General features: G+C 34.3%; 1 protein-coding gene, 2 long non-coding RNA genes and 1 pseudogene across 5 annotated transcripts; 3 read left to right on the top strand and 1 right to left on the bottom strand.

Annotated features, from left to right (window-relative positions):
• The first annotated feature begins 1,384 nt into the window (after positions 1-1,384).
• On the top strand, positions 1,385-4,589 carry LOC131593419 (uncharacterized). 3 transcript variants are annotated; one of them, XR_009280969.1, is made up of 4 exons: positions 1,385-1,697; positions 3,246-4,012; positions 4,120-4,181; positions 4,573-4,589. It is a non-coding gene; the product is annotated as an uncharacterized LOC131593419 (long non-coding RNA). The 3 variants fall into 3 exon arrangements; XR_009280967.1 differs by having other exon boundaries at positions 3,246-4,181; XR_009280968.1 differs by lacking the exon at positions 4,573-4,589 and having other exon boundaries at positions 4,120-4,550.
• Positions 4,590-4,785: 196 nt separating this feature from the next.
• On the top strand, positions 4,786-6,570 carry LOC131593418 (uncharacterized). Its single transcript, XR_009280966.1, has 4 exons — positions 4,786-4,932; positions 5,013-5,325; positions 5,902-6,000; positions 6,094-6,570. It is a non-coding gene; the product is annotated as an uncharacterized LOC131593418 (long non-coding RNA).
• A 4,602-nt stretch (positions 6,571-11,172) lies between these two features.
• LOC131593417 (putative disease resistance RPP13-like protein 1) lies at positions 11,173-16,487 on the top strand (annotated as a pseudogene).
• Positions 15,156-17,977, bottom strand: LOC131659840 (F-box/kelch-repeat protein At3g23880-like). The gene is made up of 2 exons (XM_058928965.1): positions 16,833-17,977; positions 15,156-15,642 (listed from the first exon to the last, which is right to left on the bottom strand). Exons 1-2 carry the CDS (start codon positions 17,975-17,977, stop codon positions 15,156-15,158), a joined length of 1,632 nt encoding a protein of 543 aa, XP_058784948.1.
• Between the last annotated feature and the right edge of the window lie 9,356 nt (positions 17,978-27,333).

Raw genomic sequence — 27,333 nt, 5'->3', positions numbered from 1 at the left:
AAAAATTAAAAAATTAATGATCATTTTTCCTTTATATTTTATTAATTTATATCATGATTAAATTTACGGTGGATGACGCCAATTGCCACTTTAAAGGATTTTGTTAAAAGGTTATTATCATTATCTTTATTTGTTGATTATATTTTATTATAATGAGTTTTATATTCTCATTCATATTTTTTTCTTTCAAGTCTCATGATGAATTTACTCTATAGTTTTATTTTGTTCAATTCAGAAAAGGGAAATGTATGTTTTCATGTTCTATTCAAATTTTGCGATATTTTTTCATGTTTTTGTGTATGTTTTTATTGTACGGATACACCTATAACTTTGTGTTTGATAAAGTATAAAGATATAAAATTTTGTTAATTTATATTCATTTTTGTTTTATAAAAATAAATTATTTATCCATATTTTTGTCCCGTGCATCGCACGGGTGAAAGTACTAGTACATCTCACTTTTCATGATTTCTTCATTCAGGGATGTGATGGCACAATACAAGAATTATGAGATTGAGCTTGGGTAATATCAATAACGTCCTCTTTTTCTATTTCAATGAGCTTGGGTAACTTTTGTTCATGTTTCAAATTAATGACAAATATAATTGTATGTTTGATTAAAGCACATACATAAAGTTTTATTGATTTGATAGTGAAGAAAAGTGTTGATTTTTTTTTAAGTATTTATTTTAGTGATGGGAGTTGTTGATATTTTGTTTTTGTTTTGTGATGAAGATTTTAAGTAGATAAAACATATGATTTAGCATTGTTAGTAAATGAAAAAGAATATGACTTATGCACCGTCAAGAATTCGATCCAGAAACTGAAAGGTGGAGAATTGATCTACAAATTTAGAATTGATCTACAAATTTAAGTGTTTTATCTCATAATCCGAACAACAACATTCATGTGTTCCTGGCAAAGAGAATTTAAGAACTGACTTACTACACTAACTGCAAAAGAAATGTCCGGACGAGTAACTGTGAGATATTTCAACTTTCCGACCAATCTCCTATGGGCTCCCCTGATTGAGTAGGAGTTTGACACTTGGATCCATAGGAGTATCAGTTAGTTTAGCGTTCAACAAATTTGTTTCTTCCAAAATATCTATAGCTTATTTGAGCTGAGAAATCATCAAACCATCTTTAATTCACTACAAGAAAATAATAGATTAGCTACCAAATTTTACTACAAATTATTTTTATAGTTGATTTCAAGTTAAAAAACATCTATTTAACTCTAATTACATAAACAAAAATAGAAATATTAAATATTATTCGATACAGTGATTTCCTAAAACATACTCTTTCAAACAAAATTATTATTTTAATAAAAAAAAAACTCTTATCATAAACAATCTCACGAAACCCTTTTCCTTAAATCACTTTTCCTTCTCACAAATGACGAAACCCTTTTCCCTAAATCACTTTTTCTTCAAAATCACTTTTCCTTCACAAATGGAAAATCTCCATCAAAATCACTTTTCTCCATCGAAACCGTTATTTCTCTGATCAAATCACTACTTCTCCGTCATCGAAACCGCGACTTCCCCTTCATCAATCGAAATCACCGCCTCTTGTCGCAAACGTGAGGATAAGTCTCCCATCGGAATCTCTGCTTCTCCATCATATCGCTGCTGCAACTTTCTCTTCGGAGATCGCTTCTTCAACTGAGAGTTTTGTGTCTTACATCCGAAGGTTAGTTTTGACTTTCGTGTCTATGGAATATTCAGCTTCGCTTTCAATTGCTGGGAGTGAAGATCCATAATAATATGTTTGGTTATATGTTATTTGATTTTAAGTTAATTGATTATGTTAAGTTGGTTCTAGTGAGTCGAAAAGTGATTTATATGTGCAACCAAACATAAACTCTACTGTGGCGAAAACTGATTTTGATATAAGTGATTTTAGTTAGAATGATTTTAAAGTGGAGTGTAAAAATCACTTTGAGAGGCAAAAGCTACAAATTATTGCTTTAAAAGAGAATTAATTCTAGAAGCAAAATGAATTCTTAACAAGAGCTACTGAACATATCAAAATCAGTTTGCAGTCTTTAGAATTAATCACTTTTCTATCTCTCAAAATTGGATGTGAAGATGCATTAGTTTCACTTTGAATTGCAGAGATTGATGATTAGTAATAAAGGCTTGAATACTGACATAGAGTGGTTACTTTACTTGAAATTTGAGTCCTATTTTTCCATATTTGAGTAGGAATAACAATTAAAATTGGTGTGAAGAAATGACTTACCTCTGTAGGTTACAACAAGAAATAGAGAAAGAAAGATTATCAAAGTATACAAAAACTTATAAATTTGAGTCATATTTTTCCACATTTGTATGTAGTAAATTGATCCCATATAAGTCTCTGAATGATTCATGGCGAAATGATTCATTGTTAGTTTGGAAGTTGATTGAAAAAATTGAAAACATGGGTTCTTCTTCAAAAGTTGGGAATAGTAGCTATGATTAAGGTTTTGCTGATTGGTGATTATGGTGTTGGCAAGAGTAGTCTTCTTCGCAGCTTTATATCAAACTCTAACTCACTTCATGACCTCTCTCCCACCATTGGTTTTCTTCTTTTTCTCTTCTGTTTTATTCTTCTAGTTTCTCTTTGTTGTGCTAGGGAAGAATACTGTGTTTATTTCTAATACTCTTAGGACATGTTCATAGTATACTCCTATGATTAGGTAGCTTAGTAGCCTAGGGGATTTTAACACTTTAATTTTCTTGTTATGAGTAGCCTAGGGAAGAATACTGTGTTTATTTCTGATACTCTAAAACTAATGCATAAACTAAGTTTCTGGATAATAGTTGCTCCTGTCATGATTTACAATACCTTTGTTTTATATCATATTATATAAACTACATCCATGTGCACATGTTTATGTTGTTCGACAAATGCTGCCTTTTAATTCAATCCATGAACGCCTTGCATATATGAGCAGTTATCCTACTGGACAAAAAATATTTAACTAAAAATTTTAGAGGCTCTTGAGGAATGTACTCCTCATAAATTATATTATATTTAGCTAAGCCTTTAACCTAAAGAAATGGATTTAAATGGTCTGTCATTAAACATGACTTATAATAATAGGATATCATCATGATGTTTGATCAATGTAGCCAAGTCTATGAAATGGGCCAAGGTTTTGGTGGGTGGTGTTTGCGTCATTAAATTTGGTTTGATATTTTATCAACAAGGTATTATTGGAAAATTATGGTCTAATCAAATATTATCATGCAGGTACCTTGGACACAAGTGAGCAAGTCAAGGCCACCGTTGTTAATCGTAAAACCCAAAGTCATTACATTTTTCCTTAGCCTGGTAAGACCGATTACATTGCATGGTTTCCTTATTTCTTACAAGTTTTCAAATGCACAAATTCATGTGTTAGTTTCAGGGAGGGAGATAGAGATAGCTAATAGTTAATTCATTAACCTGTAACAGTTAGAAATATGGACTGAATTTACTACTCTATAATCCTACATAATATCCGTTAGATCCATAACATTCACAGATCTCCGTACAATCCACACTCCATCGAATTATAGATCCAGTGGCATTTCCGTAATCTCACACTAACTGCAAATTTTTCATCCCCATTGTATTTACATTGTGATCTCCCACAATACAAAAACATTTGTCTCGCCATTCTCTTCCTCATTGAGCTCGTCGACGAAGAATTCGCGTTCTGATCTCCGACGATTGATCACGGCAGAGGCTAGTTCAATCACCAATCTTCAATCATGGTAACCTTCTTATTCGATCTGTTGTTCATTCTCAATCGATTTCGCATTGTTTACAACCTTAGATCTGATCCAATTCTGCTCGATTTTCTGATTTTAATCGTTTTGGTATCGGTAACTTCAAATGCGAGGTTACCGATTTGTTTAGCTAGCTCTTACGATTTGAATTTCTATGGGATCTAGTGTTAAACCGTGTAACTGAATCGTTTTGGTTTTTGTTTGTTGCTTGCATTGTGTTTGTAGCCTCTCAGACTCTAAATCAAGGTATGTTTGCTTTCAATTTTGATTTGTTGTTTGTGTGCCGATGTTAGATTTCGCGAAACCGAGGTTAATGTGGATTAAGCTAATGTGTTTGCTTAATCTTTGATCAGCGAAAGCTTGCACAGAGGTCAGAAAGAGTGAAATGTGTGGATCTACATCCAACGGAACCATGGTAATGCTTCACCTTTTGCCGCGTCGTTTAGTTTCTGAAATTAATTTATGATGATCCTTGACTAACTTTATAATTAGGAATATCTGCAATTTTTTTCATCATTAGATATGTCTCAAGCATGGGTTCTACTAGGATGGTTTATTGAGATTTAGTCACTAATAGTTATTAGTGGTGTTTGTTATATGGTCTTGAGAGAAACTTTTAAAAAAGATATTGAGATTAACGATTTGGATGGAAGCATTGTCTTAGATAGAACATTATGGCGAAAGTTGATCCATGTAGCCGACTACTTATTGGGATTAGGCTTAATTGTTGTTGTTTGTTATATGATTCTACTATTGATGTTTTTTTTTGAAATTTTAATTATTAGAATTACCTTTTGTTAATGCAGGATTCTAGCAAGTTTATTAGAACTTCCAATCTCAGGTATGCATGTGATTGATTGTTTCATAAACTGAGATGTTGTATGCTGCTATAACTTACAAATGAAATTCACTGAATGGAGAAATGAAATGGGGGGTACCATAGTTAGAAATATGGACTGAAAAATTTGCAGTTAGTGTGTTCTCTACCATGTTGCCCATTATTTTAGTTAATCAAATGAGTTTATATCCCACTTGCAGGAGGAGGTTTGTTCCTCAAAACGTGACTCGTGATATTATATCTAGGGTGATCACGAGGATCTATTCCAGCTGAAAAGTGGAAAAATTATCCGATTGAAGCAAAGAATGAGTTATTTAAGGATTTTATGGTAAGTATTTATAATTTATAGCATTATACTTTCTAATTATAGATAAAATTATTTGTACTTATATTATAATAATGGTGTAGGATAAATATAAATTCACAGCCGATTATGATCGTAATATGGCAAGAACTGTATGGGAAATAACATGCTTGGATCGGTATCCCGATCACTTAAAAAATGCAAGAAAAATAGCTTTACGAGAAGTGAACTCAACGAATTTGGTTGACACTAAGGGTCATGGTCCGAAAGGAATGAAGGCACGGTTTGGTTGACATTTGGTTGAAACCAGAGTAGAAGAAGAAATCTGATGCAAATCGTTGTAACAGGGCTGTCTTACCGGATGCGGTGTTGCACACAGGAGGTTCAATAAACTTAGGTGAACATAAGAAAAGGATGGTAAGTTCTGATGAGATTTTATGAGCTTAATGTTTGGGGCTGACTTGCACTTTATTATAGTTAAAATGATCAAATGGTTCTGGTACTGTTTCTTTCATTGTTTTTGCTCATAATTGCTTCTGGTTCTGTTTCTTTCATTACTTTTGCTTTAGTTTTCAATTAATTAGTGTGCTTTCTTATTAAAGACGCAAATCTGGTGCATAACTCACTTTCCTTACATTCAAATTACAAGTAAAAAATACAAACCACACAAAGCTACCATTAATAAAATTAGTATTTATAACACATCATAGATCAAAAAGAAGAATAACTGCATAAACTGGTGGTTAACACCTGAACCTCCTGTCCAAATTCTAAAACATCTATACATCTGAATCATAACTCTAACACACCAATGAAACTTATTTGTTAGATGCTGTTAACTTTTCCATGAGCATCTATATAGAAATGAAGCATTTATTTCACTTTTGGCTGCTAATCATTGAACATCTTTGTTTACAATTTGTCATTGTTGTTTATTGTTGATTCTATAATGTAAATTGTGGTTTATGAATACTTTTTAAATGTGAATTGCAGGAGGAGTTAAAACATACAGTTTCGATTAGAGACGTGTATGCTCGAGTTCATAAGAAAAAAGATGGAGAATATGTCTCTCAACGGTCAAAGTTATTTGTTGTAAGTTTTTAAAATTTAAAAATTAAATGTGTAATGTTTAACATGAATGTAGGTTACATAATTAACATATTCTTCGTATGTGTTTTTTAAGAGTCATATGACACGGCTATATTGGAAAAGTATGGAGAAGACTCTTCCACTCATCCGATGATTGATTCTAAAGTGTGGGTAGAAGTATCTGGACAGAAAAAGACAAGGCATATATTTATGGATCGTAGCTTAGATGTCAGAAGAACTATGTCTGTCCCATTTGTTGATGTCACTAGTCATTCCAGAACCATAGAGGAAGATATCAAGAAAGTTGTGGATAAGGCAATGACTTCTTTTGTCCAAACAAATTTGGCGCCAATGTTGGAGCCAATTCTTTTATTGATTCAATCCATGCCAAAAGCACCCATGCAAAGTGAAGTGCCTGAAATCTATTTTGGAAACCAGAGTTAATATGAAACCTGAGTTGTGATTTCTGAATTGGAAATAAAATAGATTATTATTGTAATGTATAATGTTTTAGTATTGTTAAATATATTAAAAAATTGATTTTAGAATATTATTGTGATGTTTATTGTTTCAGTGTTGTTAAATATATTAAAAAAATTAATTTTTTATTTATTTAATGACTAGTGTATTTTCATTTTAATAATAAAGTAAAAATTATATTATATTTAAAAATTAAATTAATTAATTTAAATAATTATAAAAGTATAAATTAGTTTAATTAAGATTTATTTATAAAAAATAAAAAATAGTTGTAAAATTATTTTAAATATTTAGCTTGAGATTTGTTATGATATTTTCGTAGTCATATTGTAGCTGTTTAGTTGGGAAGTATAAATTCAACTTCGAAATTTTGCTACTGTTTTGTTGTGGTTTAGCTAGGAATAATTTAATATTAGCTTGAATTTTGTTAGAAATTTTTTGCCAAGATAATTAGCCACTCAATCCATGCTAGGGCATATATTGTAGTTAATCTCCAACAAATCTCCAACTATTTTTGTTTGATAGAGATTAGCTACGAATTAGCTAGTGTATTTGCCCTAGCTAATTTAAGATTTTCTTGTTGTGATTTGGACTACCTCAATACCCAAGAAATAGCAGAATTTACCAAGATCTTTTGTCTGAGTATCCAACCATCTGAGTATGTCCTTTATTTTCATACATATTTCTGTCTTTGTTGAAGATAATGTTCAGCTACATCTTATTGAAGATGATGTTTTGGTTTGGATTTGAAGATAGTGTTGATGGATGAGAAATTTAGAGGAGGTTTGTAATAGATGTAAACTAAGATGTTTTTTGATTTTTGCTAAGTTGTTTTCCACTGACTTGTTACGTCAACTTCCATTAAAGGAAGTTGACCAAAAAAACCAAAATTACTAATGAAAAATTTTATAATAATTAAAAGAATTAAAATTAAATTATAAAATATTTAGGGTTAAGTATGTTTTTAATTCCTATAAAATTATCCAAAATGGCTTTTAGTCTCTATAAGAAAAATATTGACTTTTAATCTCTATAAAATTATTTTTGCACTCAGTTTTAGTCCTGTAGAGGGACCAAAAGTGAGTGCCAAAGTAATTTTATAGTGACTAAAAGTCAATATATTTTGGAAATTTCTTTGGCCACCTCCCAACCTTCTAGTCCACCTCTGGTGAAAAACCCAGACTACCCCTGACTTCGGAAATGCATTTCCGAAATGCAAGAAAAATGTGTTTTCGGAGATGCATCTCCGAAAGCGCCTTTTTTTTTAAAAAAATTGACTTATTTCGGAAATGCACTTCCGAAAATACCATTTCGGAAGTTCATTTCCGAAATATTGCACGTTTTGTAGATTAAGCAAAACAGCCCCCCTCCCCCCAAATCATTTACCCTAAACCAATTTCAAACTCAACTCCTCTGAAATTTTCTGCTAACACACTTCCAAGGCTGCATCAAAGCTCCAATCACATTGCTATACTACATTCAAAAGCCCTCAAATCACTCAATTTGTAAGTTTTATATTTGTTATATCCATATTTCAAATGCATGTTAGGGTTGTTTTCAATTGCATAAATGAAATAGGGGTAGGTTGTTAGTAGTATTTAGGTTGTTTAGAAGCATTATGGGTTGTTTTGAAGTTTGGTTTTGGGGTCTGCCATTGTAGGTTGCAGAGAAGTTCTGCGCAGGGGTGTTTCGGAAGTTCATTTCCGAAATCACCTCCATCCCAATTTTAGGAAATGAACTTCCGAACTGTATCAGAAGTGCATTTTTTTTGTTTTTTCATTTGTCTCGCATATTAATCGATTTCAATTGTTTACAGGAACATGTCAGGCAACCAACCAACACGCATCAGACAGGGTAGAGAGAACCAGACTGCGTCGGCTAGACGCGAGCGGGCGGCGGCGCAGCTGGCGTCGACCCAGGGACGGGGGCAGGGTCGGGGACGCCGTGTGCGAGTTCCCGTGGACGTGGGAGAGGGTACCTCTTCATCTGGATCTAGGAGTCGGCTGGCTCGGGTATCTTCTTCCCGCCAGCGAGAGGAGGAAGAGGAGGAGGATGTGGCAGTTCCATACCTTGAGCCGGGGGGTACCGGATGTTGACCCTCCACCTAGGGAAGAGGATGAGCAGGAGGACAGCTACCCGGGAGGGCCCATTGACACTTCCGTGCTGATATCCTACCGCGACCACGTCGCTAGGCGTATATGGGAGGGAGAGGTATTTTTTAATTTAACCGTTTATAATTTAGATGTTTATTCGATATTTTCTTAACGGTCTATTTAACATATGCTTTTATTTGTTTTTTTTTTGTAACAGGAGAGAGATCCTTTGAAAATGGTGAACCATACCCGAAAGATTTTCAGTCTGTTTAAACCAGCAGCTGAGTGGTTTAACGACGCAGTGCGGGGTTCAGGGCTTAGCGCGCTCTGCATGATGGGGTACACCACCATCAGCCACGGCATGCAGGGGCATTTGTGGAGCGCTGGCACAAGGAGACGTCTTCTTTCCACTTGCCGGTTGGGGAGATGACGATCACCTTGCATGATGTGCAGTGTCTTCTCCACCTGCCCATCAAGGGGGCGCTGTTGACTCACTCCCGGATCCAGAGGGTCGAGGCCAGTCAGTGGATGGCGCTCTATTTGGGCATGGAGCCCGAAGTTGCTGACTTTGAGTGCGCCACGACATCTGGGCCTCATATCCGGTTCACCACACTGAGCCGCTATTTCGAGCACCACCTGGACGCGGCGGCCGATGCCCAAGCCGCGGGTGACGATCTATTCACACAGTATCACCGCGGCTGCGCTCTCCGGTGCTGGTACATGCATGTGGTAGGCGCTGCATGCTTTGTGGACAAGAGTGCAAGGTACATCGACGTGACCTACCTCCGCTACTTCATGGACCTGAATACCGTTCACCAGTGGAACTGGGGGGCAGCTACTCTGGCATACCTCTACCAGAAGCTGAATGAGGCCTCCAACTGGAGGACGAGGCAGTTGGTTGGATCCTGCACACTACTCACGGTACGTTTCATTTTAATTGGTTCGTATTTATTTATGTTTCGTATTTGTGTTTCATATTTACTTATGTTTCGTATTTATTTATGTTTCAGAGCTGGATCATCTCCTACTTCTCCCGCATCCACGGTTTCCACATCGATCCTACGTACGTTGACGCCATGCCCAGGGCCGCCAGATACGTTCTCCAGAGGGGGAACAATGCGGTGGGACCATACCGTGGGTACCTGGACCGCACGATGCACGACGACATCACCTGGAGGCCGTTCACCGACTACCCTCAGATTGTCCCCTTTGACGGCATATCTCTATATTCTGGCTGGTTGGCATGCGGGACTACCATCATGGTTCGGTATCTCCCTGAGCGGTGCATGCGGCAGTTCGGATTCGTGCAGATGATACCCAGGTTACCCTTCGAGGCTGCTCCCGACACAGTGACCAGAGTGCAGCGCACTGCCATGTGGGCCGATTGGGAGCATCATGTGGTACCGGAGGAGTACCGTCTCATGCGGGTCACCCAGGACTGGCACAGTGTGGAGGGGTACGTCACATGGTTCTACCGGGTGTCTCATCCTCTGCTGACACCCGACGCTCCCGGCGCTCCTAGGCCAGCACACGAGGAGATCTTGGAGAACCAGCAGGCCGAGGATGACCACGCCATTGATCTCTTGCCGATCTGCCAACGGATAGAGATGCTTGGGCGGGACGCGTTGGATCGAGGTGTCGTTCATCAGGGCGGTCCAGAGGCAGTCGCCGTGATGGAGATGATCGTCACTAATGCGGGCCGTGCGGCGGCATACAGGCGGCAGAGGAGGGCCCAGGGTGAGAGGGTTAGGCACATCCAGTAGTGGTCGGGTTTATTTATTTTTTGTTTTCGGATTGTATCTTTAACACACTATTTTTATTTGGATTTGGATCAGCTTGTATATATTACTTTTTTATCATAATAGTTTTTTCTGTTTATATGTCACTTATTTTATTTCCCGGTTTCCTTTAATTAAAAATAAGAGACTGTTAAGAAAAACATAAGAAAAAACCAGTTTCTGCATAATTCAGAAGTTCATTTCCGAAACCCCCCAAAATCTGAAAAAAGGTGTTTTCGGAAGTTCATCTCCGAAAACACCCCCCATGAGGTGTTTTCGAAGATGCACTTCCGAATTGTGGAAATTTTTTTTAAAAAAAAGTGCTTCGGAAGTTTATTTTCAAAGCAGGGGTAATTTGGATTTTTCGCTGGGGGTGACCCCCATAGGGAGGTGGCTAAAGAAAAAACCTATATTTTTTATAGGGACTAAAAGCCAAAGTTGAGATATTTATAGGGACCAAAAATATATTTAACCTAAATATTTATAGGAGTTCAGACATATTTAACCTTTTGTTTTAATAATAAATTTAGTTTTATTTATTAAAAGTGCTTATTAATTATAATTAATAGAGTAGCTAATTTAAATAGAGCTCATTAAATAAAAATATATTAATTAAAAATATTATATTAATATATTAAAATAATAATTATTTTAAGATAAAAAAATAATATAATATTTTTTAGACAGAAGAAATAATTGATAACCTACCAAATACCAACTTGCTTAGGACGCCTATTGACTTAATCTAACGTACAAAAACTGCCAGCAAACATTAACAAACTATACTGCATAATTATATATGAAGAATAATTTCTCAATCTTCTTAAAACATTTTTCATAAATGAATTGACAGCCATAGAAAGAAAAAACTGAGATAAGATAGAGTTTACTTCCATACTTCATGTAAACCTATTCTCACTCTTCTCAAGCATAAGGAACTTCATGGCAACTATTGTTGCAAAAGCATTCCTATCAGCTTTTGTGGAAGTGTTACTAGAAAAGATGATTTCTCACGACTTTATCGACTTCTTTAGATGCAAAAAGCTCGATGTTTCGCTCTTTGAAAAGCTAAAAACAACACTCTTGAGTCTTCAATCAATACTAAATGATGCCGAGGAGAAACAAATCACAAATCATGCTGTCAAACAGTGGCTGGAGAATCTGAGAGATGTTGTCTTTCAAGCTGATGATTTGTTTGACAAAATCAACACAGAGGCGTTACGATACAAAGTGGAAGCTGAATATCAAAGGAAAATTGTAAGTGCTAAGGTGAAAAACATATTTTCTTCTAGTTTCAAACAGTTTTATGGAGTGGTAAATTCTGAAATGCAAACACTCTTTGAAAGATTGGAACACTTTGCACAAAAAGGACACATTCTAGGATTGAGAGAAAGCGCTTCGTGCAGTGTTTGGCATAGAACTCCAACAAGTTCTGTTGTAGATGAGTCTTTGATATATGGAAGAGATTTACACAGAAAAAAACTTAAGGATTATTTACTGACAGAAAATGGCAGTGATGTTGGTAAAGAAATAGGAGTAATTTCCATTGTTGGCATGGGAGGGATCGGTAAAACAACCCTCGCAAAACTGCTTTACAACGATTCAGAAGTAATGGAGAAATTTGATTTGAAAGGGTGGGCATATATATCAAAAGATTTTGATATTGTTCAAGTCACTAAAACTCTTGTTGAATCTGTTACTTCAAAAACAAATGATACAACTAATCTGAATACTCCGCATGCTGAATTTGTCACCTCAAAAAGAACCGATACGAGTGACCTGAATACTCTACAAGTGCAACTGAAGCAAAGTTTAAACTATAAGAAGTTTTTGCTTGTATTGGATGACATATGGGATCGGCGCTATATTGATTGGAACAATCTTAAGGATATCTTTAATGCAGGGAAAATCGGAAGTAAGCTCATCATCACAACACGAGATGAGAGAGTTGCGCTGGCCGTGCAAACCTTTCTTCCGATTCACTATTTGACACCTCTAGGAAGAGACGAGTGCTGGTCTTTACTTGCCAAACATGCATTTGGAGCATGTAATTTCCAGCAACGGTCCAAGCTAGAGGTGATTGGCAAAGAAATCGCTAAGAAATGTGATGGCTTACCATTAGCTGCAGTAGAAATTGGGGGTCTTCTTCGCATTAAATCGTTGGAGGATGACTGGAATCATGTATTAAAAAGTAATGTTTGGAGTTTGGAAAATGTTGAGGTGCAACCAGCTCTTTTTTTGAGCTATCATTATCTTCCGGCACCTTTAAAACGGTGTTTTGCTTATTGTTCAATTTTTCCCAAGGGCTCCAAGTTGAAAAAAAAGACGATAGTTGAGTTGTGGATCGCAGAAGGCTTAGTACTTCAGTCTAAAAGTCAGAAAAGTTGGGAAAAGGTAGGAGAGGAATACTTTGATGAACTTGTGTCAAGGTCACTAATACATCGACGACTAGATGATGGGGAAGCGAGCTTCGAAATGCACGACCTCATTCATGATTTAGCTATGAAGGTTTCCTATCCGTATTGTATCATGTTGGATGAAGAGTAGCTGCATGAAAGGGTACGCCATTTGTCATTCAATAGAGGGAAATATGACTCGTACGATAAATTTATGAAATTGTATGGACTAAAAGGTTTACGCACCTTCCTGGCCTTACCATTACAAGTATCATCACATTCTTGTTCCTTATCAAACAAGGTAATGCGCAACTTTTTGCCAAGAATGAAACAGTTACGAGTTTTGTCTATGCTAAATTACACAAACATTACTGAGTTGCCTAACTCTATTGGAAATTTGATATACCTGCGATACTTGAATCTCTCTTACACTGGGATTGAAAGGTTGCCTTCTGCAACGTGCAAACTTTACAATCTGCAAACCTTGTTGTTGTTACACTGTGGGAATCTCACTGAATTGCCTGAGGACATGGGAAAACTGATAAATCTACGCCATCTTGACATCAGAGGCACGCAATTGAAGGAGATGCCTGTACAAATTGCAAAGCTAACAAATCTGCAAACTCTATCAAACTTTATTATTAGCAAACAACATGATGGATTGAAAATTGCAGAGCTGGGAAAATTTCCCGATCTATATGGGAACCTTTACATCTCAAAGCTACAAAATGTTACGGCGGCCTCTGAAGCATTTCATGCACATTTGAAGACGAAAGAAAAAATTGATTATTTGGTACTACAATGGGATCCACAAGACACTGCTACGAGTACGACTCAAGGTTCACAAATTCAAGGTTCTGTACTAGAGCAACTGCAACCCTCCACAAATTTGAAGAATCTTGGCATTTATAGATATGGTGGAACAAACTTTCCGAAATGGCTTGGCGATTCTACCTTTGGTAACATGGTGACAGTGAACATTGGTGGTTGTTACAATTGCTCACTGCTGCCACCCCTAGGAAGATTACCTTGTCTGAAAGCACTCTACATATATTGGATGGAATCTATAAGGAGTGTTGGTGTTGAGTTCTATGGAAGTAGCTGTCCTTCATTCCAACCTTTCCCTTCCTTAGAGAGACTAGAATTTAAGGATATGCCGGAATGGGAGGAATGGAACTTGTTTCCAGGTACAATTATAGAGTTTCCTAGTCTAAAATATCTATCAGTGGATAGATGTCCAAAACTCAAAGGAAACATACCAAGCACACTTCCATCCTTAACCGAACTTCACTTAAGCAATTGTGATCTATTGTCGAAAGCAACGCATTCAGAAGATAACAACAACATTATTTTAAGGCCATCAAATGTATCCAGCCTACTGATGCTTTCTCTCAATTCTCTTCAAAAGTTGACATTAGACCGGTTTCCCTCTCTGACATCCTTCCCAGGAAACGGTCTACCTAAAACCTTACAATCTCTATCTCTACATTATTGTGAGAACCTGGAATTCCTCCCTCACGAATCCTTGCACAATTACACATCACTTGAGCAACTGTCAATTGAATACAGTTGTAATTCAATGACATCCTTTACCTTGGGCTCTCTCCCAGTGCTTAAAAGCCTGTATATTAAAGGTTGCCAAAATCTCAAATCAATTTTCATTGCAAAAGATGCATCAGAGAGCCTCTCATTTATTCAAACTATCCAAATACAGTGTTGTGATGAATTGGATTCATTTTTCCCCGACGGATTGTGCACTCCTAACCTCGTTTGTTTCGGCGTGTATGGGTGTAACAAGCTTATTACACTACCAGAACCAATGAACACTCTTGCTGGCCTTCAAGAATTGAGTGTTTTCAACCTTCCAAATCTTGAACATTTTGCCGCAGAGGGATTACCTGTCAATTTACGGAAACTTTCTGTTGGTGGGATTCGATGGAATACAAAGTGTAGTTTGGAAGGTATGAATAATCTTTCTGTTTTGGAGATTGGAGGTTGTGACATTGTGAATAGGTTGATGAGAATGGAAATGTCATTGCTACCGTCTTCTCTCACGTCCTTACACATCTACCAACTTGATGATATAGAATGCTTGGATGGAAAGTGGCTTCACCATCTTACCTCTCTCAAAGACCTTGAGATTTCAGATGCTCCGAGGCTCAAATCATTGCCGGAAGAAGGGTTTCCTTCCTCTCTTTCCGTAGTGAATATCTCTGACTGTCCATTGTTGGAAGCAAGTTGGCGAACGAAGAAAGGAAAAGAGTGGCGTAAGATAGCCCGCATTCCATGCATACTTATCAACTACAAAATGATCTCATGAGTGTAAAGGTGAGTGAGTCACAATTAATATTTACTACTACTACTACTATCTTTTTTTCCATCATCGTTGTTAATCCATGTTGAACCTGGCCCTACGCGCTCCAAGATTTGATTCCTATTGTAGTTTTATTAAGTTTCTCATAATCACTTTCAAGTTCATGAAAACTATTGTATAATGTTCCACAGCTTCTTTTCTCTGATTCAAATACTGCACCGAAATAGCCCGTGGCTGAATTCTTAGTCCTAATCCAATCAGCTAGCATCAAAGGTGTCATCTTAATGGTATGAGGCAAATAAGGAATAGTAAATTTGTGTGTATCAGAAATTAAATCATCATGAGGTCTATACTTTCTGACAAGATAGCTAGCACAATTGGAGAATATGCTTGAACAGTAAAAATAAATCCTTGGAATGATTTTACCAAGAATTTCTGAGTAGGTTCCATCTTTCACATTTTCAACACCCTCAGAGAGACCAACTTGGGCTAAAGGGAACTCAATAAGCTGAGTTTTGATGGAGTATCCTGAATTGAAGTCACTGTCTATCAATTTTTGGAGTCCACCTATCTTTGACGTGTAGCTTAATAATGTTATAACAAATGATTTTTACAATTAAAGAGTTAGTACATAATATATAATTCAAATCTATTTATATACTAAAAACCAGGCCGGTCATCAAACCGGTGATGCCATTGGGTCACTGGTTTATTAGTCAAACCACGGGGTCATTGATCGAACCACATGATAAAATCGGATTAAACCATATAACTCGGTTAAATAAACCGATCTCTATAACAAAAACTATATAGTTATTAAATCGATTGGACCGGATGACTCGATCTCTATAACACTACGTAGACAGAGCTAACCTAACTGACTCATTGTTATAATTGTTCTCTCTCCTTTTTTCACTATCTTATCTGCTATACTCATTGCTAAACAAAGACATAGAATCATACAAGAGATAGATCAGTATTTTATATTTCCAAACACTTGCGAAAACTCCTCATAAGTTATAGGTAATACTAACAATAGTCGATATTCAATGGATTGGAACTAACTGCAATCAATAATTCCTGCAACTAGTGTGAATAATCTAAGCCATTGGACAAATATCAGATGGCTCACATTGTTGACACATCAAAACATCGATCGTCTTATATTGTATCAATTGCCAAAGATCAGTGACTACTAATCACACCAAATCTATAATCAAATTTTATAAGCAAATGTAGCAAACACATTATAGTACTTTTGTCATCTCTGTTAGTCTCACCTAATCCATATCATAAACTTTATAAAGAACCGCATGCGTGCACTATAAAACTTGATTTCTCGCTTATTGTGAAAGATTAAAAGCATATATAATGAAATGTGCGCAGTTTAGATATTTCAATATAGTTATTGTGAAAGATTTGAAGCATATATTATGAAATGTGTGTAGTTTAGACATTTCAACAGAGATACTAAAACAAAAATTAGAGAAAGGGCAAAATATACTCTACAAATAAATAAACTAAAATTTATCAAATTTCATATTTGATTGATCATTAACTAACAATATCCATAAGTTAACTAGTTATCCAAAAAGTTAAAAAATAAATAACAAAACATAAATTAACATAAAGATTGTATTTGAATCACATGCTCAATGACATGAATCAACAGTATTTCCATGTTAAAATTTCCATATGAATGGAATGGAATCTTCATTCCAGTTCACTGTGTTCACTCCTTCATTTTATGATATATCCAATCATTGCTTAAGACCAAGGCGATATTAAACTCTCAGCACAGACTTCAAGACTTGAATCAAGAGTACTCGCGTTTTTAAATTTAATAAACTTAAAAGTCCCAGGTTTTCGATCATGAAGAATCAATTTTTTGGTGTCCGGACCATAAGAAGCTTCAAGCAAGACTTGATCATCGTCAAACATATATATCGCCTTAGTCAAGTCAAAACAAGAGTTATAGGTATTAGTGAAAATCTTGGTCCAAGATCCTTTGTTTCCAAATTCCTTCATAATCCAAACATTACTATAAGAAATTAGACACAAGCATTCTCTCAACACACCTAAGGATAACTCCTCTGCGTCTGGCACAAACTCTCCGTAATCGGGCTGCAAAATCTTTCTATAAGACTCCGTTCTCAAATCAAAAGAAACAATAAAAGATTTAACTCTCCCATGCTTAAGAGGCAACCAATTAATCGTACCACTAACGAATGTCCCTGATCGCCCAAGAGGGACACAACCAAAAGGAAACTTTTGAATACTTTTCCAAAACTTAGTACCAACAGTATGAACCAACACCTGAGTTTTGTTGATAGAATACCGAAAAACAACTACTACCTTGTAATTATCATTAACATGATCATAGCCAAAGCCATATGATGTTGTAATGATAAAATGAACTTTTAGGTTTTCAGGATAGGGCAATTCTTTAAATTTTCTAATGGAAGGATTCCACAATAGAACAAAACTATCATCGTAAGAGTATGCAAGACAAACGATACCATTGCAAGATGCAACAATGGAACATGCACCGTCGAGAGGGTAATCTTCGTCAAAACTGTTGGGAGGATGATCTAGGTGAAAGTGTGTGGCATTAGTGTATATGTTAGAGAAAATGGAGTCGAGTGGGTAAGACTCAAAAATGTGTCTGCGTAGAAAAGAGGAGTAGAAAACGGAGTTGATTCTGTGAGTGGTTGATTGGTGAAGATGCTTGTTAGCGAATTTGGAATCGGATATAAGAGATTTCCATAGCTTGCATACAGATAGAAATTGAAGAAGAAACTTTACCGGTAATCTACACAGTATTTCAACAATGAGATCCAAAGGAAGAGTGGGAAGTGATGATGTTAGGGTTTCCTCTGTTGTTGACGAATAACACCGTGCATGGCGTTGCTGCTTCATTTTTTCTTAATTGTATTGTAAATCTTATAATATTTATTATTTATAAGACAACTACTAAAATCGGTACTATGCTACGGGTTCCGTTTAAATTCATATTACACGCAGCGGTATTTTATTTGTTAGTTATAAAATTTATTTTGAGTCCATAAATATTCATATAATTTCAAATAAAGACTAGAGTAATGATATTTAATACGAAGAAATTTAAATAAGAAATACAAGAATGTATATGTGTTATTAATTTAGTAGATAATTTTTAATTTATTATAAATTAAATTTCCTTTTTAATAGGAATTATGAGGGTCGTTGTGAAAAAGAATCGTGGAGATTTATTCTTGTTTTTTTTATTTTTACTTTTCTTACAAATAAGCATTTTTCTCTAAACTAATAATATGCATCAACTTTTAAACATTAACGAGTAACAAACTCGTGCGCCCATTTGAATACATCATTAATTTTAAATAAAATGTTGGCTAAATTACAGTTTTGGTCCCTCTGTTTTGGGTTTTTCACGATTTTGGTCCCCCTATTTTCTTTTTAAACAGTTTTGGTCCCCCATCCCAATTTTGATGCAATTGTTCATTCACTGTTCATGTACGGACATGTACTGTTCATGTACGGACATGTACTGTTCATGCACTGTTCATGGACAAAATTGGAATGGGGGACCAAAACTGTTTAAAAAGAAAATAGGGGGACCAAAATCGTGAAAAACCTAAAACAGGGGGACCAAAACTGTAATTTAGCCTAAAATGTTAAAAAAAAATTAGATATCAATAATAGATTTTTTCACGTATACCATTTTTGAATAAAAAATATTTGGATCATAAATAAAAAATATTATTTATGATTCAAATATTCTTTATTAAAAAATGGTATACGGGACAAAATCTACTATGGATCTAAATGTTTTTATATATAAAATTTATTATTGATCCAAATGTTTTTATAAATGATACATAAACAAAAATGAAGTCTCAATAAGAGGAAAAAAATCTATTATTAATCTAAATATTTTTATATACGAAAAATTGCCAAAAAATCTATTATTGATCTAAATATTTGTATATACAAAAATTTAATATTGACCCAAATATTTTTGTAAATGATACTTAAACAAAAATAATATTTGTATACGGAAAAAATCTATTATTTACGAAGAATGGTATTTGTTATCCAAATATTTTTATTAAAAATGGTATTCAGGAAAAAAATCTACTATTGATCTAAATATTTTTATATACGAAATTTACTATTGATCTAAATATTTTTGTAAATGCTACCTGAACAAAAAAGAAGTCTTTATACGGGAAAAAAATTATTATTGATCTAAATATTTTTATATACGAAATAATCAACTATTTATCTAAATATTTTTTCTTTGTTAACATCTTATTTAAAATAAATGATGTATCCAAATGCGCGTAACCAACATCACTCGTGCGTATGCACTAGTTTGTTATTAGTTTTATTAAAAGACATACAACAACGTGCTTATTGAGTTTCTTTACTGTCCTTAAACAAATTTTGACCGTCCATTTAGTGATTATCAACTCTCAAGACACTACTATTAGTTATCCGCGTGAAACCTAAAACTTAGACGACCTTCCAAATTAGACAAACTTCATATTTTACATCCAAACGTCATCTTTCATTTACGACATTCTATTTCTCCACTAAACCAAACTCGAAAATTTGTTTCATAAATAAAACTTAAAAACATCATTTCTTTCATTAAAACTTAAAAACTTCATATTTTTCTGAGTGTATGTCAGATTTAATCCTTTTGTTGGAATTGGCTTTTATCCTTCTACAAGTTAGGGGATCTTTGTAATTTTCATACTTTGAATATTCTACCTCTCGTTTGTTTGAGGTGTAGGAGCTTTCCACTTTATTTTTCGGGTGGAGTATCCCTTATACTCCTCTGTTTAATTCCATTTCCTATTAATAAAAACAAATTCAAGAACTCCATCATCTTTTTTCCAACTTGCAATAAACAAGGAAAGTATGGATTCAAGTTAGCAATGTTAGTTGTTCTTGTTGTTCTTTTTTTATTGTTGTTCTTTTTGTTATTATTGTTGTTATTGTTATTGTTGTTCTTCTTCTTCTTATTTTTGTTGTTCTTGTTCTTCTTGTTCTTGTTGTTGTTGTTCTAATTCTATATTTTTTAAAAATTTATTAAAAGACATACAACAACGGCTGTTTAATATAACAATGGTTGTATGTAGTGGACTATATATCTAGTTTACTACCACAGGCAATAGACTCTGATTGTAAATAATCCTCTTACAACCACATCATACCTTACAACGATTGGTCAACCGTTATTTTATATCTTTCACGACCATTGTTATATATGTTTTTTTTAGTAGTGCTACTTTTACTTTCCAATTGTTATATATGTTTTTCTTTAGTAGTGCTACTTTTACTTTTCAATAGAATTTAGTTGTGATTTTGTGAATCTAGAAATTAGAGCTTTAAAGTCATTAATCACACGTTGATAGCATGATGTATGGTATGTCTAGAACTATTTTTGTGTTGGATTTCTTGTGTTCTAAAGCATTGTCAACGTGAAAACAAAATTGTGTTCCAAAGCATTGAGAACAAAATTACTTTTTAATTTTCACACTCTTTGGCATAGCTTTAGGATCATGACAATCATATATGGAATGATAATGCATGCAGCGAATTTCTTGATAGGCTAGCATGATTGTTAATTGTTGGAAATTTTAAATACTAAATTGTACACTTTTCTTGTTGGTAGGGAGAACCACAGTTCGATTCCCCGGAACTGCGATTAGGAAGGAGTTGGAACCACTTGATGCCAGAACTAATCTCGAATCGGACTAAATCAGTGGTGATAAACCAAAAATAAAAAGAATGTCAAATGACACAACTCTAATTCAACAAGTATGGGATTTGCAAATTTAAAGAAAATTAAAGAATTAAAGTTTGAGAAATTGTAGAATTTAGGGGGGTTTATAACCATCGCAATTCAAATCTACTTTAGCATGTTGATCATAAATGACATGGCATGTTACCTTAGCTTCCGTTAATTATGGACTAAAAACTTTAGGAGGACTATTATTGAAAAAAAATTATAAGACAAAAATTGAATTTTGGGTTATTTATAAGGACGAAAAACATATTTAACCCTAAAAACATAAACTGTAATAGTTGGGATTGAAAGCATGTCCTGAATTGTTTTTCCACTTCGTTATATTAAAAACCGAGGAAATAAGTGATTTTTTTTATTAAAAAAAACTTTGCGTGTCTTGGCATTATACCTCGGACTTTTGTTGAGTGAGGTGAAAATTTTATCCAGAAATGTATTATTTGTAGTAGTGATGGAACCACCAATAGGTTGATTGCAAAAGGTCAAAGATAAAATGGCGTGAAAAAACATGTTTTGTTCTTTTTAAATGCTTCATAACTATTTGTGAAAAATAACATGATTATGAATTCTTTGTTTTATCCAAAGTTTTATTTTTTTTCTATAGTTTAGAGAAAACACGTTGACATAAATCAGGAATCGTAAAGTGCCTGCGTAGAAAAGAGGAGTAGAAAACGGAGTTGATTCTGTGAGTGGTTGATAGGCTAAGGTGCTTGTTAGTGAATTTGGAATCGGAAATAAGAGATTTCCATAGTTTGCAGACGGATCGAAATTGAAGAAGAAACTTTACCGGTAATCTACACAATATTTCAACAATGAGATCCAAAGGAAGTGTGGGAAGTGGTGATGTTAGGGTTTCCTCTGTTGTTGACGAATAACACCGTGCGTGGCGTTGCTGCTTCATTTTTTCTTAATTGTTTTCTAAATCTTATAATGTTTATTATTTATAAGACAACTACTAGAATCAGTACTACTCCATGCTACGGTTCCGTTTAAATTCATATTACATACTGCGGTATTTTATTTGTTAGTTGAAAAAATTGTTTTGAGGCCATAAATATTCACATAATTTCAAATAAAGACCAGAGTAATCATATTTAATACGAAGAAATTTAAATAAGAAACACAATAATGTATATGTGTTATTAATTTAGTAGATAATTTTAATTTATTATAAATTAAATTTCCTTTTTAATAGAAATTATAGGGTGGTTGTGATAAAGAATGGTGGAGATTTAGGGCCTGTTTGAAAGGCTTTTTAAAAACTCTATTTTAGTTTTTGAAAATTTAAAAACTAAAAACTTGTTTGAAAAACTCCTCTGTTTAATTTCATTGCCTATTAAAAAAAACAAATTTTAGAACTCCGTCATCTTTTTTCCAACTTGCAATAAACAAGGAAAGTATGGATTCAAGTTAGCAATGTTAGTTGTTCTTGTTGTTCTTTTTGTTCTTGTTGTTATTATTGTTGTTATTGTTATTGTTGTTCTTCTTCTTCTTATTTTTGTTGTTCTTGTTCTTCTTGTTTTTATTGTTGTTGTTCTAATTCTATATTTTTTTAAAATTTTATTAAAAGACATACAACAACGGCTGTTTAATATAACAATGGTTGTATGTAGTGGACTATCTAGTTTACTACTACAGACAATAGACTCTGATTATAAATAATCCTCTTACAACCACATCATACCTTACAACGGTGATATCTTTTACAACCATTGTTATATATGTTTTTTTAGTAGTGCTACTTTTACTTTCCAATTGTTATATATGTTTTTCTTTAGTAGTGCTACTTTTACTTTTCAATAGAATTTAGTTGTGATTTTGTGAATCTTGAAATTAGAGTTTTAAAGTCATTAATCACACGTTAATAGCATGATGTATGGTATGTCTAGAAGTATTTTTGTGTTGGATTTCTTGTGTTCTAAAGCATTGTCAACGTGAAAACAAAATTGTGTTCCAAAGCATTGAGAACAAAATTACTTTTTAATTTTCACACTCTTTGGCATAGCTTTAGGATAATGACATTCATATATGGAATGATAATGCATGCAGCGAATTCCTTGATAGGCTAGCATGATTGTTAATTGTTGGAAATTTTAAATACTAAATTGTACACTTCTCTTGTTGGTAGGGAGAACCACGATTCGATCCTCCAGAACTGCGATCAGGAGGAAGTTGGAACCACTTGATGCCAAAACTAACCCCGAATCAGACTAAATCGGTGGTGATAAACCAAAAATAAAAAGAATGTCAAATGACACAACTCTAATTCTACAAGTATGGGATTTGCAAATTTAAAGAAAATTAAAGAATTAAAGTTTGAGAAATTGTAGAATTTAGGGGGGTTTATAACCCTCGCAATCTAAATTTACTTTAGCATGTTTATCATAAATGACATGGCATGTCACATTAGCTTCCGTTAATTATGGACTAAAAACTTTAGGAGGACTAATATTGAAAAAAAATTATAAGACAAAAATTGAATTTTGGGTTATTTATAGGGACGAAAAACATATTTAACCCTAAAAACATAAACTGTAATAGTTGGGATTGGAAGCATGTCCTAAATTGTTTTTCCACTTCGTTATATTAAAAACCGAGGAAATAAGTGGTTTTTTTTTATTAAAAAAAACTTTGTGTATCTTGGCATTATACCTCGGATTTTTGTTGGGTGAGGTGAAAATTTTGTCCTGAAATGTATTATTTGTAGTAGGGGTGTTCAAAACCAAACCAACCCAATAGAAAACCGCAAATCAAACCAAACCAAACCGAAACCGCAAAAAACCGCATTTGGTTCGGATTAGTTTGAGTCATCTTTTAACAAAACCGCACGGTTTGGTTCGGTTTGCGGTTTGTATTTTGTAAACCGAACCAAACCGAATCAAACCGCATTATGTTACAACCTAACTTTTACTTAACTCACATCCAACCTAAACTTAAATCTATTACACCTTAGCCTTATGATTACGAACAATTTTCTCATCCTTACACATATGATTTTAGTCTCAATCTTCTCAAATCTCTAATAGCATTATAGCGTCTTCTTTGCCACATACATCTTCCCTATTTTTCTATAATCTCTACTCTCTTATATTCTTTCTTTTTCACCTTCTCATTTTTATGCAAATGTTCTCTATTTCAGTTTCGTTTTTATCGCACATATTCTTCTCTAATCTCTCAACTCTTTTGTTTTTTCTTTTTCACCTTCACTAATCTCTCGTCTCTTCTATTTTTTTGTTTTATTCTAATAATTTTATATTGTTTTTTACTATTATTTTATGTTTATTATTCCACTTTTGTCTAATTTAATTTTTACATATTAAATAGAAAGTTGTTGTCAAAATATGACGAGTTTTGTTGTTATTTGATAGTGTATGAATGTCTAAATACAAAGTTATGTTGTCATCTATATGTATATGTATGGCTCAATGAAATATTTGTAAAAAACTGAACCAACCGAACCGAACCAAACCGCATTAGTTTGATTTGGTTCGGATTTTTTTTAAAAGCCAACCGAACCAAACCAAATCGCACGATTTTTTCTCTTGTGGTTTGGATGATTTTTTTTGTCAAAACCGCCCAAACCGCACCGCGAACACCCCTAATTTGTAGTAGTGATGGAACCACCAATAGGTTGATTGCAAAAGGTCAAAGATAAAATGGCGTGAAAAAACATGTTTTGTTCTTTTTTAAATGCTTCATAATGCCTAACTATTTGTGAAAAATAACATGATTATGAATTCTTTGTTTTATCCAAAGTTTTATTTTTTTTTCTATAGTTTAGAGAAAACACGTTGACATAAATTAAGTAGGCTTTTAATTAGTTTTGTTAATCATTTGATATGTTTTAAAATCATGGAAAGGATCAAAGTATTATTTGTATTGAGTGAAAAACTATTTGACTAAAAATTCTATCTACTGAAAGTGAAAATCCTTTGACAACTTTGAGCTGAAGAATGAAAAATTATTGTGCCTCATCATTCTTTTTTTGATTTGTTGTTAATGTATGTTAATCTGAATTTATGAACATGCTTAATGTTATAATATGTTTTCATGATTGATTTTAGTGTGAATAATGTGGTATAAAATTATGTTTGTGTCTATTTGAATTTTGACTCCATTGTTGTGTTATAAAGCTTTGAACCATGAACATGAATTTTGTCTATTGATGAAATATTGCATGAAATCACTATTATATCGGTAGAATATTAGTAGATAATTACATAGTATATTTCTTAGATCGAATTTGGATTGTTGTGTTATAAAGCTTTGAACCATGAACGTAAATTCTCGTTTGTATGCTCCTCGATCTCTAAGGCCTCCACGCGTTCTTTTTGGGTAAGACATATCATTTGAATTTAAATATTCTTTCGTTCGAGGCGTCAAACTAAAACAATGTGACTGTCGAAGCTTATTCTCTAAAAATCTCTAAAATATTCTAAGTCTTTATCTTCGTCTTCGAGGACGCAGTCTTTGATAGCACTCTAACAAGATAAAAACCTCTCCACACGCTTTATACTTCAAAAAAAACCTAATGAGCTAGATTTTGTGTATCTCTTCGAAATATCTTTTCTTCAATAATCTTCATCCCATTTTATCCGTCGAAATTCCCAGCTAACACACGCATGTTAGAATAAGGCTATGAAACCTTTTATTAATAAAAATGCATTTAATGTGTTTGTTCCTACTACTTTTTCAAATGACCCCAAACATTTCAGTTCTAGCTCACGACAGACAACATCTTGGAGATTGGCCAATCACTAAAGGCTTTTCCAACTTATCTTAGAGACTGAAACCAAATACTCAAGGCTCGACTCGCCTCAAATCCAATCCACGCAACCCAGAATATATAATTAGTCCACACAAAAAACAACGTATATTATCTTATCTGATCTCCGCTTTTCACTATACTCTTCTTAAATGACTATAATCAATTCTTATTAATGATTATGTTGTGAATTCAATGCCAAGAACAAAGTATAAACCAAGGAAGAATAAAGGACAAGGAAGAAGAGGAACACAATAATTGGTTATAACCGTTATTCTTTTACTTTCTCTTAAAACAAGATTACAAGTTTACAAGAATAACAAATAACCTCTCTCACCCTAAATTAGGATTTGCAGCTTAGCAATGATGAGAGACTAGTATGCTATTTATAATAAAACCTAACATACTAACTAATGGGCTTTTTCAGCAAGGCCCATTACACAAGCCAACTTAATAAACAAGCTAACTTAACAAATTAGGGTTTAAACACTAAAACCTAATTTAACATGCTAACAACCCTAGCATCTTCGACACAAGCATGTGAACAACCTTCGACTTCATGCTTAACCCTGTCGAACCAAGAAGCTACCCTTCGGCCATACTAGAGTTCGATCCAATATCTCACAAATCTCCACCTTGGATCTAACTCTACAACATCAAGGGACACAAACTAGCTTTCTTCATGCAGCTTTAGCAACTGCATACAGTGGAAAAACTTGCAACTCGGTAATGTCTTGGTGATCATATCAGCAGCATTGTCTTCAGTCGAAACCTTCAGCACTTGGACTTCTCCACGCTCGATTACTCCTCTGACGAAATGCAGCCTCACATCAATGTGCTTAGTTTGCTCATGATAGGCTGAATTTTTCGACAGGTGTATTGCACTTTGACTATCACATTTAACAGTGATACCTCGACCTTGAAGTTTCAGCTCCTTCGCAAAACCTTCAAGCCACAATGCTTCTTTCACAGCTTCAGTTAATGCAATATACTCCGCTTCAGTGGTTGATAAAGCAACAACCTTCTGAAGTGTTGCTTTCCAACTAATTGCTGTGCCAAACATAGTGAAAACATATCCAGAAATAGATTTCCTGGAATCCATACAACCTGCATAATCAGAGTCGACATATCCTTCGATTACTGCTTTACCATCTTCACCCAAGGCTCCACCATAAATTAGGACTCTATTCAGAGACCCATTTATGTACCTTAAAATCCACTTCAATGCTTGCCAGTGAGCCTTTCCAGGATTCGCCATGTACCTGCTTACAAGACTTACTGCGTATGCTATGTCGGGTCTAGTACAAACCATAGCATACATCAAAGAACCAACTATATTAGCATATGGGATGCTATTCATATAGGCTCTTTCCACATCAGTACTGGGACACTGATCAATACTCAGCTTGAATTGAGGGTTTGTTGGAGTCACAACTGGCTTCGAGTTCGACATACCAAACTTTTCAAGAATCTTCCGTAGATATGCCTCTTGAGATAGGCATAACTTCGATTTCTTTCTATCTCTTCGAATGTCAATTCCAAGAATTCTGGAAGCAGCTCCCAGATCCTTCATATCGAACTCCTTATTGAGTTCAGCCTTCACCCTCATCACATCTTCAACATTGTTGCTTGCTATAAGAATATCATCCACATAAAGCAACAAAATAACAAATGAATTACCAGGTCGAAATCTGA

This window comes from Vicia villosa, linkage group LG3 (genome assembly GCF_029867415.1).
Source record: "Vicia villosa cultivar HV-30 ecotype Madison, WI linkage group LG3, Vvil1.0, whole genome shotgun sequence".
NCBI classification, from domain to species: Eukaryota; Viridiplantae; Streptophyta; class Magnoliopsida; order Fabales; family Fabaceae; genus Vicia; species Vicia villosa.
Note: the sequence above shows the minus strand (reverse complement) of the source record. Positions and strands in the feature narration are given on the sequence as shown.

Bases quoted from the DNA above. Each gene is read 5' to 3' on its own strand.
- LOC131659840 (XM_058928965.1), bottom strand. From the start codon at position 17,977: ATGAAGCAGCAACGCCATGCACGGTGTTATTCGTCAACAACAGAGGAA. The intron at 15,643-16,832 runs GTCTTAAGCAAT...AACATTATTAAG, and splicing joins GAGAGTTTAATATCGCCTTG to CTACACGTCAAAGATAGGTG.